The sequence below is a fragment of the Nelumbo nucifera genome, chromosome 4 (assembly GCF_055504915.1).
Source record: "Nelumbo nucifera cultivar China Antique chromosome 4, China Antique-T2T, whole genome shotgun sequence".
Taxonomy (NCBI): Eukaryota; Viridiplantae; Streptophyta; class Magnoliopsida; order Proteales; family Nelumbonaceae; genus Nelumbo; species Nelumbo nucifera.
This window is the reverse complement of record NC_142652.1, coordinates 88,400,828-88,417,715: the sequence shown is the minus strand read 5'-3', so window position 1 is coordinate 88,417,715 and position 16,888 is coordinate 88,400,828. Positions and strand designations below refer to the sequence as shown.

At 39.7% G+C, this 16,888-nt stretch overlaps 1 protein-coding gene across 1 annotated transcript in view; it reads right to left on the bottom strand.

The window, feature by feature from the left end:
* The window catches only part of LOC104612615 (uncharacterized), a 59,303-nt gene extending 44,277 nt beyond the window's left edge, over window positions 1-15,026 (bottom strand). The window contains exons 1-2 of the mRNA XM_010280093.3: window positions 14,627-15,026; window positions 10,029-10,090 (exon numbers count right to left, since the gene is read on the bottom strand). Of these exons, the coding sequence (XP_010278395.1) occupies window positions 10,029-10,090; window positions 14,627-14,722 (158 nt within the window). The 5' untranslated portion in view covers window positions 14,723-15,026. The remainder of the gene's footprint in view (window positions 1-10,028; window positions 10,091-14,626) is intronic.
* Window positions 15,027-16,888: the final 1,862 nt, after the last annotated feature.

Sequence of the window (16,888 nt, the reverse complement as noted above, 5' to 3'; positions counted from 1 at the left end):
GATGCAGTTAGGGGCCTTTGAGAGGGACCATGGTGTTTGGGAGGGGATTTCAATGTGGTAAGGTACACAAACGAGAAAAACAACCCCAATCAGTCCATAACAAGGTGGATCAAATCTTAGTGGCAAATGAATGTGTGGCAGCTAAGAAAAAACAAGGTGGCAATGGTTTGATTTGTAAATTGAACCTAGAAAAAGCTTATGATATGGCAGATTGGTCTTTCCTATTGAATCTCATGGAAAAGATGGGTTTAGATGAAAGATGGAGACTGTGGATCAAAGGATGTATTAGCTTGGCACATTTTTCTATCCTTTTAAATGGGCTAGCAAAGGACTTCTTCCTGGCTAAAAGAGGACTGAGACAGGGTGATCCCTTATCCCCATTCTTATTTACCTCTGTTGCTGACGTTTTGAGTAGACAAATCATCAAGGCTGACCAAGAAAATCAGTTTAAAGGTTGGGGGATTGGTAGTTCAAAGGTGGTGGTGTCTCACTTACAATTTGCTGATGATACAATCATTTTCTGTGAGAGTTGTGATGAATCTAGTTTGAGGAATCTGAAAAATTTGGTGGATAAGTTTCAGCAGGACTCCAAACTAAAAGTGAATTGGGGAAAAAACTATGTAGCTGGAATAAACCTAGGAGAGGGGGACATCCAAGCCATGGAAAATTTGCTAGGTTGTGAAGTGAAAAGCTGGCCTCTAGAATATCTAGGTATGCCCTTGGGGGAAACCCAAAAGCTGAAAGCTTTTGGAAGCCAGTTTTAGAGAAATTCACAAAGAAGTTGGCAATGTGGAAGAGAAGTTATATTTCCCTGGGGGGAAGAATCACTTTGATAAAATACACCCTACCAAATCTGCCTACTTATTTCCTCTCCACCTTTAAGATCCTGATGAAAATAGCAAGGAGGCTAGAGAAGATAATGAGGGATATTTTGTGGGAACCTGGCAATAAAAGAGGGATCATTTAGTGAAGTGGGAGCAAGTCTGTAAACCTAAGGAGCAAGGTGACCTAGGTATTGGGAACATTTTAAAGAAAAATGTGGCCATCCTAAGGAAATGGCTGTGGAGAATCCCTTGTGAAGAAGATAGGTTGTGGCACAAGGTCATTAAAAGCATTCATGGTGAAGCAAAAAACAGCTAGGATGCAAAACTAACCTCCAATGCAGCTCCAAATTCCCCTTGGAAGGCAATCTTTGAGGTACTACCAACCTTTCTTCACTTTATCCGTTTTGATGTTGGGTGTGGCAATAAAGTTTTATTCTAGAAAGACATATGGGTTGGGGATTTACCTTTTAAGGTTAAATTCCCGGACCTCTACTCTTTGTCAAACATTAAAAACAAACCTGTTGCTAGGGTTGGCATGCTTTCAGACTTGGGTATCTCTTGGGACTTTGGCTTCAGAAGGGGGCGGAGGGAAAATGAATGTGAGTCCCTATTGCTCTTGATCCCAACCCTAGATAAGGTCCACTTAGACCAAACTACAGATGATAGTAGAGTTTGGTCCCCAACTCCTGATGGTTTTTTTTCTTTTATCAGCAAAAAAGAATTTTATTTGAAATTAGATTTAAAATTTCACAACTTTGTATATGGGATTCGAACTCCCACACTATTACATATTTCTGTCCCTCTTAACATTGCAGCCCAAAACAATTGTTGCCTCAAAGCCCCTTGTTTAGCAAGATAATCAGCTAGCCCATTTGCACTCCTTCCTACCCATTTGAATTCAGCCTCTACCTCCCTTGCAACCTTTTTCCACTTCCCTTATCACTTGTTTGAAAGTCTACGGAGTAGTTCTATTGTTTTTAGCCCAAGAGATGATCATCTTGGAGTCCCCTTCAACCTCAATATGCCTCATTCCTAGTTGCTTAGCTGTCTTCAATCCTTGTAGCATTGCCATTAACTCAGCTTTTAGAGAGTTGCCCATGCCAATAGGTCCAAAGAATAATGCTAATATTCTCCTATCAGAATTTCTGATTACTCCCCTAATACTTGATAGTCTTGGATTTCCAAAAGAGCTTCCATCAAAATTCAATTTGATTCTATTACCATCTGGAGGTTTCCATTCCATCCTTACTCTCTCTTTCACTCTTGAAGACTGTGCTACTTTTGTCCAGGATCTTATAATGTCCATTACTGAGAAATCTTGAAAGATATGCAAAGATCTTACCCAATGAGCTACTTTAACTTTAATTGTGTCGATTACCTCCTCAATTGTTCTACTCTTGTCCAGGAATATTCTGTTATTTCTTTCTTCCCAAATCACCCAACAAATAGCTGCCTTTGTAGCTTTCCACATAACCTTCCCTCTTTTCTTTGGTTGCCTCAAAAAATCTCAGTTGAAAAGTCCTACCACATCTTGAGGGGAAACCCACTTGCAACCAAAGAGAAAACAAAAGAATTCCCAAATGTGATGCACAAAGGAACAAGATAATAATAGATGTGCCAAGGTCTCACCACTTTCCTTACAAAGGGAGCACATGTGAGGAGAAAGGCAAGCAAAAGGCCTTCTTCTCTGCAGCATATCACAAGTATTAACCTTGCCAAGGAAAATTTTCAACAGAAGGCTTGAAGTTTTGGGGGGATAGGCTTACTCCAAATTTCTTTTACAAGGAAGTCTCCATCCGGGTTATTAGGTGTGGCAAGAACACTAAAAAGGGAGGAACAAGAGAAGAGACCATCTGAGGAGCCTTTCCATATTCTCTTGTGCCTCTTTCTTCAGTTTGCTCACTCACTACGATCCTTTGGAGGTGAACTTCCCAGTGAGAGAAATCTGGTGTAAACCAATCCCTCCTAAAGTACAAGCCTTCTGTTGGGAAGTATTCCTAGGGAAGGTAAACACTTGTTGTGTGCTACAGAAAAGAAGGCCAAAAAAATGCCTCACTCCTCATGTGTGTCCTTTGTAAGGATTGTGGTGAAACCCTACCCCACTTATTTTTATCCTGCTCTTTTGTTTCTTGTATTTGGGAAATTGGTTGTTCTCTCTTTGGATGCAGATGGGCTCCCCCACATGATGTGGTAAGTAAGTCTATTCAGCCCCTCCTTCCTGAGGCAACAGAAGAAAAGAGGAAAGTGCTTATGGAAAGCAGCAAGAGCTACTGTGGTATGGGAGGAAAGAAACCAAAGACTCTTCTCTGAAAAAACTAAACCAAAGAAGTCATTGAAGCCATAAAAATCAAAACTACACATTGGGTGATGACCATGGAACTATTCAAAAACTTCTCCACGAATGACATTCTAAGAAACTGGACTTAAGTAGCACAAACAGATGTACCCAAAGAAGTAGTGAGAGCGGAATGAAAACCACCTGCACTGAACAAACTAAAACTACACTTTGATGGGAGTTCCTTTGGTAACCCGGGAAGGGCAGGTATAGGGGGTATGATTAGAAATCATCTAGGAGAAGTTGTGGCACTCTTCTCAGGACCAATAGGTATTGATGACTCAAAACAGGCTGAATCTCTGGCTCTACTTCAAGGTTTAAAGTTGGCTGAGCAGATTGGAACAACAGATTCAGAAATAGAAGGAGACTCACTACTGGTCATTTCTTGGGCTAAACACATCACATCAGCACCCTGTAAGCTCAAATTTATCTACAGAGAAATTGGCACTCACTAGGAGGTTCAACTCTCAGTTTGGTTGTGTCAGAAGGACTGCAAATGGGTTGGCGGATACCCTAGCAAAATAGGGGGCAAATAGGTCTACCTTGTACTGGGCAGAACTGTAACTGTTTGTATGTGTATGTAGATTGGGTTAACGCAGTGCTGCAACCTATAACTATTGTAATTCAATATTTCTCTGTGATTAATAAAAGGTCTTATTTTCTGATTAAAAAAATCTAGCCAAAAGTCGGTTTTTTATATTATAAAACTTTTATCGCCTAGGCGACACCTAGGTAACTAGGCCACTAGGCACCCCAGTGTCGCCCAGAATCGCCTAGACGGCTTGAAAACTATGCTGCTAAGGAAAGAGAGGTTGCTATATGAAACAAAGCTATTGGAGCTTGACAGAAATCGGATCAGAAGTGTGTGAAGAGCTAGAGGAGTGAATTGGTCCTCATTGCCATTCTGGGGAGCATCTAGAGGTTTGGTTACCATTTGGATGGAAGATGTAGTGGAACCTTTAGAGGAGTTGTTAGGCAATTTCTAATTTTGTTAAAATTCAAAAATGCGAATGATGGGTTCAATTGGGTACTAACCAATTTTTATGGGCCAAACAGCTATAGGAAAAGAAACGAGATGTGGAAGTTGTATGGAATGCACAGTTTGGGGGGAGGGGGGGACCCTGGTGCGTAGGTGGAGACTTTAATGTAATCAGATTCTATAATATTTTGATATTTCAATGAATTGAATGAATCTGTTATTGATAAAAAAAAAAAAAGAAATCTATACAGCTTAGAGCAGACAAGATTTTATCGAAAATTTGTATGGAATGCACAGTTTGGGGGGAGGGGGGGACCCTGGTGCGTAGGTGGAGACTTTAATGTAATCAGATTCTATAATGAAACCAACAACCCACATCAGTCTACCACAACTAGCATGCAAAAATTTAATGAGTTCATTAATAATTGTGAATTGAAGGAGATCCCCTTGTTGCAACCTATCTTCACTTGGTCAAATTTTCGATAAAATCTTGTCTGCTCTAAGCTGTATAGATTTCTTTTTTTTTTATCAATAACAGATTCATTCAATTCATTGAAATATCAAAATATTTACAGCAAGGAAGACAAGAACTCTTATCTTCCGAATACAACTTAAACCCTCCAAAGAGAGAAAAAGAGAAAAAGAAACAATTAAGTTACAGCTTAGCCCAAAACATTACTTCCCTTTCTATCCCTTGTTTAGCTAATCCATCAGCTAAAGAGTTAGCTGATCTCTTAACCCAACTCATCCTGATTTCCATCTCCCACCGCACCAGCCACCTGAATTTCCTCTTCTCATTTCTGTAGTTCCATAAACCGCAGTCATCTTTAATCTGCCACCCTACCACCACCTCCGGGTCCCCTTCAATTATGAGTTTCTTGACATTCGTCTCCTTGGCTTTCTGAACTCCTTCCATAACTGCAAAGATCTCAGCTCTAAGGGAATCCCCCACACCAATTGGGCCTGAGAACAGGGCATAAATGACCCCGTTCTCATCCCTAAAAACACCCTCCAATCCCTGATTGTCCCAAATTCCCCCTACAACTCCCATCAAAATTTAACTTTAAGAAGCCAGCAGGTGGGGGAGTCCAGGACACCCTTATTTTATTTATTTATTTATTTTTTATCAGTAGGACACCCTTATTATTGGTTTGACCTGAGTGCAGTTTGCAATCTCGCCCCACTTTCTCAACATGTCTTCCACTGTGTAATCTGTAAATAGTTCTAGTGATTTCAGCCACTGTACTGCCCTTATGTGGATCACAGCCCCTCTCTCATTTTCTAAGAAGATCCTAGTATTTCTTTCTTCCCATAATGTCCAGCATACTGCAGCCCTCAGACCTCTCCACATAGTCCTTCCCCTTTTCATGTGCCACCTGAAAAAGGAAGGGAGAATCATTAGAGAGATCTAGTGGCTAGAGACCTACCTAGAGTCACTTCTGATCACTATCCCATTAAAATAGGCCAAGAGTCCTTTCAAAATGGACGAAGACCATTCAGGTTTGAAAGTATGTGGTTAACATACCCAGACTTTGTGGATAAGATAAAGGAGTGGTGCAATGAAGAATTGAGAGGAGTGAAGTGGAAGGGGTTAGATTCCATAAGAAATTGAAAAGACTTAGAGCCAATTTGAAAGAGTGGAATATGGTCAGTTTAAAAGAGTAGAGGAACAAAAAGCCCTCCTAATGTCCCAAACTGATCAATCTTTAGAGGCCCTTAAATCTTAGGCAGAATTTGGAAGATTTGGAATGGCCAAGATTGAAAGAGGACTTTAATGTTTGGTTAGAGAGGAGCTTTGAAGAAGAAGAGATTAGACGAGCAGTTTTCTCAATGGATAGATCAAAGGCACCAGGCCTGGATGGTTTCACTATGGCCTTTTATCAGGATTGTTTGGGAGGTGATTATAGATTATCTCTTTGATGTTTTTAGAGAGTTTGAAGATGGATTTAAAGTTAGTTCGGGAGTAAATGCCACCTCCATCACTCTAATCCCCAAGAAAAAGCTCAGCACACCAAGGATTTTAAGCCTATCAACCCAATGACTAGTTTATACAAAATCTTGGCAAAGGTGCTCTCAAGAAGGATTAAAGTTGTGCTTCCCTCTATTGTTAGTCAGACTCGGGCTTTTGTACAAGGAAGGCACATAACTGATCAGACTTTGATAGCCAATGAATGTGTGGAGTATATACGAAGGAATAGCCAACAAGGTTTTGTTTGTAAGTTGGATTCAGAGAAGGCCTTGACTTGGTGGATTGGACCTTCTTTGTGGAGGTACCTAGGAATTGTGGTTTTGGAGAGAGGTGGTGTAAGTGGACCTTTGGATGTATAAGCTTTTGTCATTATTTGGTTTTAGTTAATGGTGTTGTGAGGGACTTCTTTCCATCTTGTAGAGGACTAAGACAAGGTCCCCCTATCACCCTTGTCAGTGATGTGCTTAGCCAATTAATCTTAGAAGCTGATGAAGAGGAGGCCCTTAGGGGTTGGAGAATAGGTAGGAATAATCTTCCGATCACCCATCTCCAATTTTCTGATGATATAATAATCTTTTGTGAAGGAGATGATTTAAGGAGGGTGAGGAATCTCAAAGATTTGATCCTCTTGTTTGAAAGTGTATCCAATTTGAAGGTCAATTGGACCAAAAGTTGTGTAATGGGCATTAATTTGGAGGATAGGGTTGTTGTGTCTATTGCAGAGTGTTTAGATTGCCCCATCTCCTCTTGGCCTACATCCTACTTAGGTCTTCATCTTGGTGCAAACCCTAAAGAGAGTCGATTCTGGATTCCTTTTTTGGAGAAATTCGAAAAAATGTTGGCCTCATGGAAGAAGAATTACATCTCCTTGGGTGGTAGAGTTACCTAGATTAGGGCCACCTTAGCTAACTTACCAGTTTATTTTCTCTCTATCTATAGAATCCCCTCTAGGGAAGCTAAGAGCTTAGAGAGGTTAATGAGGAGTTTTCTTTGGGAACCCAGGGAAGAGAAAAAGGATTATTTAGTAAGTCAGGATTTAGTTTGTAGGAACAAAGAGTGAGGTGGATTGGGCCTAGGAAATATAGTGTGCAAGAATGTGGCTTTGTCAGGCAAATGGTTATGGAGGTGGCCCCGAGAGAGGGTCTTTGTGGCATGAGATAATTGGTAGCATACATGGACGCTTGGAGAATGGATGGGATGCTGGCTCATCTTGTTAGGCTACTTTGGCTTCACCGTGGAAAGCAAATTCAAGGATCCTCCCCCAATTCCTCCTTTATATCAAGTATGATGTTTGCTCTGAGAACCTAGTAAGGTTTTGGGAAGACATTTGGGTGGGTAATTCATCCCTTAAGGATTTGTTCCCTTCTCTCTACTTAGTTTCCTTACAAGAAAAAATGAGCTTGTTGCTAGGTGTCTTTCTTCTCCTATCACCCTTGATTCTTTGAATTGGGATTTTGGGTTTAGAAGAGGCCTAAGTGAGGAAGAATTGGCTTCTGTTACAGATCTTCTGCTTCTTTTGGGTAATGTTCGTTCAAACCCCCTTAAGCCATACAAAAAGATTTGGTTTCCTTTGCCTAAAGTTCCTTTCAGCTGCTTTTTTTTTTCAAAATCCTTTGCTCGTCCTCTTTCTCTTTACCCTTCCCTGTAAGGGAAGTTTAAACTAAGCTCATTCCCCCAAAGGTCTCTGTGTTTTGCTGGGAAGTATTCCATGGGAAGGTTAATACTTTGGACAAAATGCAGAAGAAAAGGCCTTACTTGTGCTTATCTCCAAATTGGTGTTCTCTCTGAAAATCTAATGGTAAGGAATGTTACCACTTGTTTTTATCCTGCCCCTTTGCTACAGCTATCTGGTTTCTGTCATCTTTGGTTGTATGTGATTGTTGCCAGCATAAGTTTCTCGGTTATTTGAACCCTCAATCCTTGGCCAGCAATCAAAAAGAGGAAGGTTGATGTGGAGGTGTACTAGGGCAGCTTCTTTATGGACTATTTGAGAGAAAAGAAATACTAGAATTTTCCACAATAAGGAGAGAAGCCTTCCAGAGATCAAAGACTGCACTTTGACATGGGCAATACACTGGTTGAGAACAACAAACATGTTCCTTTCTTTTTCTTTTGATGACTTCTAGAGAAACTGGTTAACAATGGTTAGTAGTTCCTCCTCAAAGAAGAGTTATGGTGCAGTTTGGGTCCATCTTGAAGGTTTTGTTAAACTGAATTTTGATGGGAGCAGCGAAGGTAACCTGGCCTCTCTGGCATAGGAAGGGTTTTGAGGAATAAGGACAGCATTGGTCTAGCTTTGTTCCCATGCGCAGTGGGTTTGAGACACTCTATCAAAGCAGAGCTACTAGCTGCTGTACAGGGGATTCAGCTTGCCAATCAACTTGGTGTAGAAAGATTGTTAATTGAAGGTGATTCCAAGATAGTTGTGGGATGGTTTCTGGATCCAGACTCGACTCTTTGTGGGGTTTTAGGGATCTTCTTAAGAAAGTGATTTGGTTAACAAGGAATATGACAGTGAAAGTCCAATTGATAAGAAGATCAACAAATGAGATAGCTGACTCTCTTGCAAAACAAGGGGTTAACAGGGATTCTTTGTTTTGGGCTGCTTTATAATTGAGTATGATCTCATTTCTATTTTGTTAGATGTAATTTTCTATTAAGAGTGAAGCTGCATCCCGTGCCTCAACAGAAATTATCTAATCTTACAATTTACGATACAAGTCATGATTCGATTCAATTTTCTCTATGATTTACAATACAATTACGATTTTCAGAACATTGGTATCTACTCCCTCACAACTGGGAAGGTAAGACAATATTCTTTATATGCCTTTTTAATAAGTGCTTCCCCTTTGTTCTTCTGGTTACCAATCGAAAAAAAAAAAAAAAAAAAACAAAACAAAACAAAACAAAAAAACAAAAAACAAATTTTATTAGTGGCCATGTATAGCACTAGCTGATTTTTAATATACTGCTGCCAGATCTACATAAGTATGCCATATATTGGACAGAAAGAAATGTTCCTTAAATTTATAGTACACATACTCTTAAGTAAACAGAATCTGATTGAACATCCAGTTTAACAAGAAGTGGCTGGATATTCCTTCGAATGGTGCCTCTAGTGGTTTACTTATAATTTGGGATGAAGTGGGACAGAGATATGGAGCTTTTTTTTTCAGTCTTGATTCTGTTCACTAATAGAGAAATGGTTTTACTTGGATTTTCACTGGGGTTTATGGGCCAAACTGCCCAAGGTTTAGAGGGAAGGAATTAGAATATATCTGTGTCTATAGTCGGCTTCCATGGACCGTGGTGTTTTGGGGATAACTCCAATTAGCACTCGCTTTGCTCATGAGAAGTTCAGCAGTGGTAGAATAAAAAATTCCTCTCATCTTTTCATTTTCTCTCTTCCAACCCTAACAAAAAGCCCTAACCCAGGTAACCTCTTCCTCTGAACTCTGCTCAACTGAACAGAGTTGGATTATTGGATTTGTTGGGGGGTTTATTTTTACTGGATTTGTTGGGGATATTTTATTAAAAAAAGAGATGGATTATTGTCTTTCTTTTTTTATCTTTTGGTGATTCCTTGTCACCTGACCATGTATTTTCTTTTTCTTTAATAAAATTTTCTTTTATTATCATAAAAAAACTAATGGACCCAGCAGGTTGCCCAGCAAATATCCCTGGAAATTAAGTTAAGAAGTTCATAATTTTCAAAAATAAGAAAAAAATTGGGAGAAAAGCGTGATGTTGATGGAAATTTTCCCAGATCAACAAACAACTGCTACTATAATTGGGAGAAGGATTATGATTAACATCAACTCGTACATGAAACAGAGAGCTAAGACCAAGTTACAATAGAGGTCCACTACCAACAAATAGGAAAGATCAATATAAAGAAGCAGCTACAGCATTACTTACAAAACAAGTGGCCCCCAAGGCCCTAAATTGTTCTCAATCCACAGCAAAAAGTCCTTTAAGATCTGCATAAATCAATTCAGTTTAGTATATAACAGTAGAAAAGAAAGGGGATGGGGAGAAAATAACATAATACAATGACCATCACATGCATATAGATTTAGTACCTAACTCTGCAGTTCAATTTATAAATTACAACGTTCCATATATGGTAATATGGTGATGATAGTAGGCATTACAAATGCAAATAATGCTATTTTTCATAACCAAACAACTAAAAGTTAATGTAGTAACAGTTCACTGAGTTAGACAGTCAAAATATAAAGGATGTAGCAGGAAAATATATATATATATATATATATATATATATATATATATTGGCAGTTTGGGTAAAAAGATCCTGACAAAGGAATACTAAATAGATTGTCAAACCCTAGAAGATGATGTGGAAAGTACTAAGCAAGAAGGATTGAATAAAAACATGCTTTGAACTTCATGAGATATCATTGACTTCAATAAAAGATGATGATCCAGGGGCTTAGCATTTTTCTTTAGAAATTCTTCTTTGTCATGACAATTGCCTACTCTTTTCCAGATCAGTGCATATAAAAAGGGGGACCTTACATTTCAGAATTTTTATTGATACACTCATTGGTGTTTGAAGCCATAGTGTTGCTTTTCCATTCAGAGTCCAAGTAAATACCATATAGGTGCTTTAACTTTATAGGACATTAGGACCAAAATCATGTTTGATTGGGCATATTAAACCTCAAAGGTTTGTACCATCCTTTACATCAGGTTATGTGCATGGGAGTGTTTGGGGAAAACATTTCCTGGCATCCCCCAACAGAGTGGGTGTTTCAACTTTGGTTGTCCTGTGTGGTGCCTAGTGGTGTTTATGTGTGTTAAACTACAATAAACAACTGTGCATTGTATTATGTGCCAAAACAACTAACTTTCCTGATTATTAATGCCATAATTTGGATACAAATGTTGAAACTTAAAACACCATGTTAGAGATGTTAGACAATGTATGCCCTTAACTCCAATCAGAATGATGTACTAATATTTAATGTAAATGAATAAAGTACATATTTGATTCATGTTATTATGGTGTGTTTCTATGTAATACCCTTAAACTGAACACATATGAGACTCGTGTTAGTTTAGAATCTTCACAGCCGTTGGATAGATCTGGGGAGATTTATCCTGCCAAGGCTGACACTGATGTGCCGCCAAGTTAGTTGGGGGTGGCCTGTCTCAGCTGTCAGGGTGAGACCTGAGGTACATGCAGTGTGGGTTTTCTTGAAACCCTGAACCGGACCAAAATTCCAGTATTGCCCTAGACCTTGGAGATAGATGGGCAAAACTGGAATGTTACACCTGACCCCTAGACTCGATTATGATACTACACTAGGTGTCGGATTGGGCCGTCTTTGATATGCCAATCAGTGAGATCCTTAGAGGGGGTCAAAACCTGGGTATGTTGGGACAGTCCGAGAATTCATCCGAGTGGATAATCATAGTGACAGGATCAGCCCCTTTGTCGGACAAAGTGAATGATCGGGGATGCACTCTCTCTAATGGAAACCAAAACTGCCGACAGTCGATTTTAACCGTTGAAATTTGTTTTGCAAAATATATTTATATAGAGATATACATATATATATTATTGGTTTCAAAATGTTTGCAAAAGGTTTTAATTCCCGGGATCCATGTGAGTAGAGAGTGCAGCACTGTACCTTGCAGCCGAGGGAGAGGTCCTCTCTTGTCGGGCAGTGTTTGATCATTATGGGCTGAGAGGTTAAGTGTAAGACCATTGAGGGTAATACCTGATGGGCTAATCTTGCATCTGCCGACAGTCCTTGGGATTTTATAAGGTGGCTTAACCCAAGGACCATTTAGTATAAATGTTGGGCCCATCAAGAGCCCATGGTGATGGACTCAGGGGTTCACTGTCTCCTACAGTGAATTCGGCCAGGCCTTGTAACAGAAGCTGGGCTGAACCCATGTGGTTGATGTGTAGATCAATGTTTGGGTCCCACGCCATACAAGGATATCCAACTGGGCAGTAGTTTGGAGGGTAAGTGAGCATATAAACTTAATGGGCCTAAAGTCCAATTCAAACTGGCTTAATAAGATTAATTAAAAGGGGGCAGTTCTGGGATTTAGATCAGCAAATGGGATAAGGGATTATCCCTATCCACTCAGAGAGTCCAGATCCAAATAAAGATTTGGATCAGGAAACTCCTAATTAGATTAGGAGGGCTGATCTTTATCGGCAGATAAGATAAGGGATTATCCTTATCTCTTAATGAGAGTCCAGATCCAAATAAAATATTTGGATTAGGAAACTCCTAATGGGATTAGGAGAACCTCTCTTTAAGGCTGTAAATAGGAGAAAGCAGGGCGAACCCTCAGTACACATCAGAAATCATCTGACTGACTGTTGATTTCCAGAGAGAGACAACACAGTTTGACTGCACTGTCTCCTTCTCTCCTGCTCTTGCTGCCATACCAATTTGATCTCCACCTGCGGGAGCGATCAAGAAGAGTTCTTGATATTACCTTTTGGAAGAAAAGGTAATCTGAAGTCGTGCTCACTAGCCCTCCATCAGATTCTTGCTGAAGAATTCAATTCTTGTTGAAGAACCATCCTACTGATTCTGCTTCATCCAGCACCGTGTCAATTTCGGTGAAAGCAGTCTTTGGATCTTTCCTTGGGCGTGAACACCTTCATTGGAGGTTATTACTACTTCGTATCAGGTATATCCCTCCACTCCCTTTTGGTTTCAGATCTGGTCTGGTTTAGGTTCAAGATTGATCCTTAAAAATGCAGTTTTCTAAAATAGGGAATGTGATTCCCACATGGGAGAGAGATAAATTTTTGAAATTTCGCCCAACCTTCCTGTAGGGTTCAGCCATCCATATGATGGATCTCTCATTCCTTCAAGAGACCCCATGGTGGAGTCGATACCATTATGTATAGGAACACTAACAAAGTTGGCCGTCTAGTGTTGGTGTTTAGATTGATTCTCACTACATTACACAACTGGTGGTTAGTGGATTTGTGGGTTAATGGGATGTTATGAGTGTTGGTGGATTTAAGGTGTGAGTTAGTTGTTTAAGTTTTTTGGATTCTATAAATTGGTTGTATTGTTGAGTTTATTTATGAATGAAGAAGGGATCTATTTTAGGAGGCTGAATGCCCTAGAAGTGTTTAAGGTGGTCTGACGCCCTCAAAGTGGTATTCTCTCTTCTTCTTTTTTCTCAAAATTTCCAACTGTCTCTTTAGTTTAAGAAAGCATACTCACACTGCTGGTCCTAATAAGTGGAAACTCCACTAACCCCCAGCTTCAAAAACATAATTCAAGTAGAATCAAGATTCAATGTATCAATACTCCCTAATCTGAAATCTGTAGTTTCCACATATCATGCTATTCAAAAAATTGATACTCTCTAATTCTTAGTGTTCCACGTATCGCCTATTTTGAAAATTGATACACCCTAATGAAGACCAATGTTCAAAGATCTAGATACAACCTATTTCATAGTATTTCATGTATCACCTATTCTGAAAATCGATGTGTATCGTACATAATAGATACTTTGAACCATGAGTAGAATACCTGCTCGGGCATGCTATCCAAGTCGACCTCATTCCAGGGGTGGGGAAACCCTCATTTTCAGAAGCTCTACTTGTTTTGAACAATCCCAAATCCCAGATGATTCATATTCCAAGAATACATGAACTACCTAAGCATGTGTTTACAGATTATGTTTCACATAGGAAGCCCATTTATCCATATTGCCTAAAAACTAGGTTTTTTATTTGACTAGAAGATGAAAAAATTGGCCCAAACTTTAGAGGCATTCTGAGATCCGCTTGAAGTTGCAAGAATATCGTTCTAGTAATAAGTAAATAAAACTTGAAGTTTTCAGTTCTATTTTTTTCTCTTGTTTTATCTTCCAACTTGTATCATCACAGCTGCCCTGGAAACCAGAGTAAAAACTAAAGACTGCTGAAATTGAAATCCATGGTTCCATTAGTGGCTTTGTTATTCTAACCAAACTCACGGCCTTATTTTTGTAAAAGACTATGGAACATCTTCCTGCTAGTAATGAAAAATGTAATCATGAAGCTATTGAAACCTAAAGCACAGAACACCAATTGCAAAGAATGCGAATAGAACAAAATAAGCGAAGAGCCTAAGTATCTAAACACTGAAGATCCTCATTTGTCTCCCCAATTTCATCCAATAAAAAACAGGTGATATAAAATGCAAGTATACAACTTTGTAAACCAAATAATAAGTTGAACCAGTAATCCCCAACTCAACACTACAGAATCCATGCATTAATGCAACCCTCTAAAGTAAACCAGTGGAAGCACCACCACGAAATGCATAATCCAATCGATGAACTAAGTGTCAAGGCCATAAAATCAGAAAATACAACATTGCATTAAGCTTGGGAAATAAAAATTAAAAGAAACAATCAAACAAATAAAAGCTCCAGCAACCGAACAAGGGCGAAATGTGATGAATCACGAAATAAAATACAGCCAATTGAAGGGGGAAAAACCAATAAAAGGGTCGAACCTGTTCCATGGGGAGAGTAATGCAAGCGGTGATAATGGCGGCCAAAAGGAGGAGGAGGAGGGCGATCCTGAAGGTGGAGCCCCGTGTTACCGCCATGGACAACCTTCGACGCCAAGGCCTACACTCCTCTTCGTCGTCTTCCGCTATGGCTTGCTTTAGGGAGGACCTTGCCCTCAATCCTCCAAAGGTTGCCAGATTTAGGCTCCCCAAATTTAGCCGATTATCCCCTTACCAGCACACAAAACCCCCCTTCCTCTTTCTCTCTGGTGGAAGAAAAACGAAAAGCTCCGCCAATTCTAGTAGAGACTGGTAAACAGGTGACCAATTTCACCTCCTTCCTTTTGCCACCGCCACTCTCTCTCTCTCTCTCTCTCTCTCTCTCTCTCTCTCTCCTCTCTCCAGTTTTCCTTTTACGCAGGAAGGACCCACTGACCCACTCCCATCTGAGACTTCGATCGCACGGATCTGATTAGCTTCCTTCTGAAACTGGTCATTTAATCGGACGACAAGGACGAGTACAATATCCTACAACCTTCATATTAATTAACGTATACGTGTACGCTTCCAAAAGCCATGATGAGACTGACCACCTTGTAACTTTGTCTATACAGAATCCGGATTTCGGACTCATCATCTGAGCATGATCCTACGATCCGAGGGTTTCCAAGGGGTGCTCACGGTTCGGTTATATTTTTTCAAATCGAACCGATGCAATCAGTTAATCGCGATTCGATTTTTCAGTTTTCTTATGCACTTAAAATTTAAAAAAAAAAATCTAAAATTGTTGGTGATTGTTATCGGTTTGTGGCCATGCGTTACTTTCCTGTTTATTTGTGATAATTATTTAGCTAGTTAGCCCCCTGAATTTCAGATCGTCTGGTTTTAGGCCTTTACAAATTACAAGTCCGATGCTAGATCTCTAACTTATTTGGTGATGCAAGATACACGCCCGATCATCACCATGAATAGGTAGCCTAGCCTATCAGGCTGTCATCTGCTAGGAGTTTTGGAGGGCTAGAAATTACCTCATTTTTAAAAAGGAAATATCGTAGCCCAGTTCAAATCCTACATCGAGCCATGACGCTTCTAAGAAAGTTATTTCCAAAGGTTGTTGCCGACTGTCATGGTGAGAGCTTTAGAGGTGGTGTTTGGCGAAGCCGTAGAGAGAAGAGATGACAGAGAAAAGAGAGATACAGAGATGGTGTTGGTGCTTGCTTGTTGGCGAGGCGACGACCGGCATTGCCACTTGGTGTTGGTGGTTGGTGCGAGCCGCGTGGTGGAGATGATAGACGAGAAGTCAAGAAAAGAATTGAGAATTGAGAGAAGGTTTACTAGTTTAGGTTTCGAACTTGAAGAGACAAAGAGTAGGAGAGACCGAGAGAGTGAAACAGATAAGTGAGAACTAAGAGAAAAGAGAGAGAGAGAGAGAGAGAAGGCTGAAAGTTTCGATTTTCGAGGAGACAAACTGGCAGTCACCAATTTGGTAGTCAAGCAGTTTGAGACGTTTAGCCTTTCCCTTGAAACTTTTCAATTCGATTTTCAGTGGTTGGTTCGGTTAACCACCGATTTTTTAAGCGGTTAACCAAAACCAAACCGACTGGTCCGATTAACCAATTTTTTGTTCAATTTCTATCGGTTCGACTTTTTAGTTTTTTTTTTTTTTTTGGCTCACCCCTACCAATCCCATCTAAGGGTGCAACTTGCCAACTTGGGCAGGTCGGGTCCGATTGAGGGTATTCAGGGATCTTATAAAGCAACTCTTAGGCTTGGGCCATGCCTAGCCCCGTGCTAAGCCCGAAATACAAATCTATGCTTAATTTAATATGATTTCAGTCGGGATCAAGTTGGGTCGAACAGGACTTAGCCCCAGTTTTGTTGCGCTCGGTCAAGTTCAAAGACCAAAAATACACAGGCCAATGCAGCCCTAATGAATAATTACGAGTAATGAGTAGTGGGTCTCGTTCTCCTCTTTCGGGTGATTATGGTTAAGCAATTATTGGAATAAGTGCACATGTAAGCAATTATGTGAATTTCCGGAAGGCACTAAATCATGCATGTTTTGTTTGACGAATAAGTGGTTTAAGACATAAGTATTTATTTTTCATTACTTATCTGTGTTTAGAAAGTCCTTTTTTAAATCAAATATACTTATTTTAAGTATTAGTAAGTGTGTATGTCTTTTGTATGTGGTAATTATATATGATAATAATAATAGTAATAGTATATTCAAAATTTTTATAAATTTTATAAATTTTATAATTT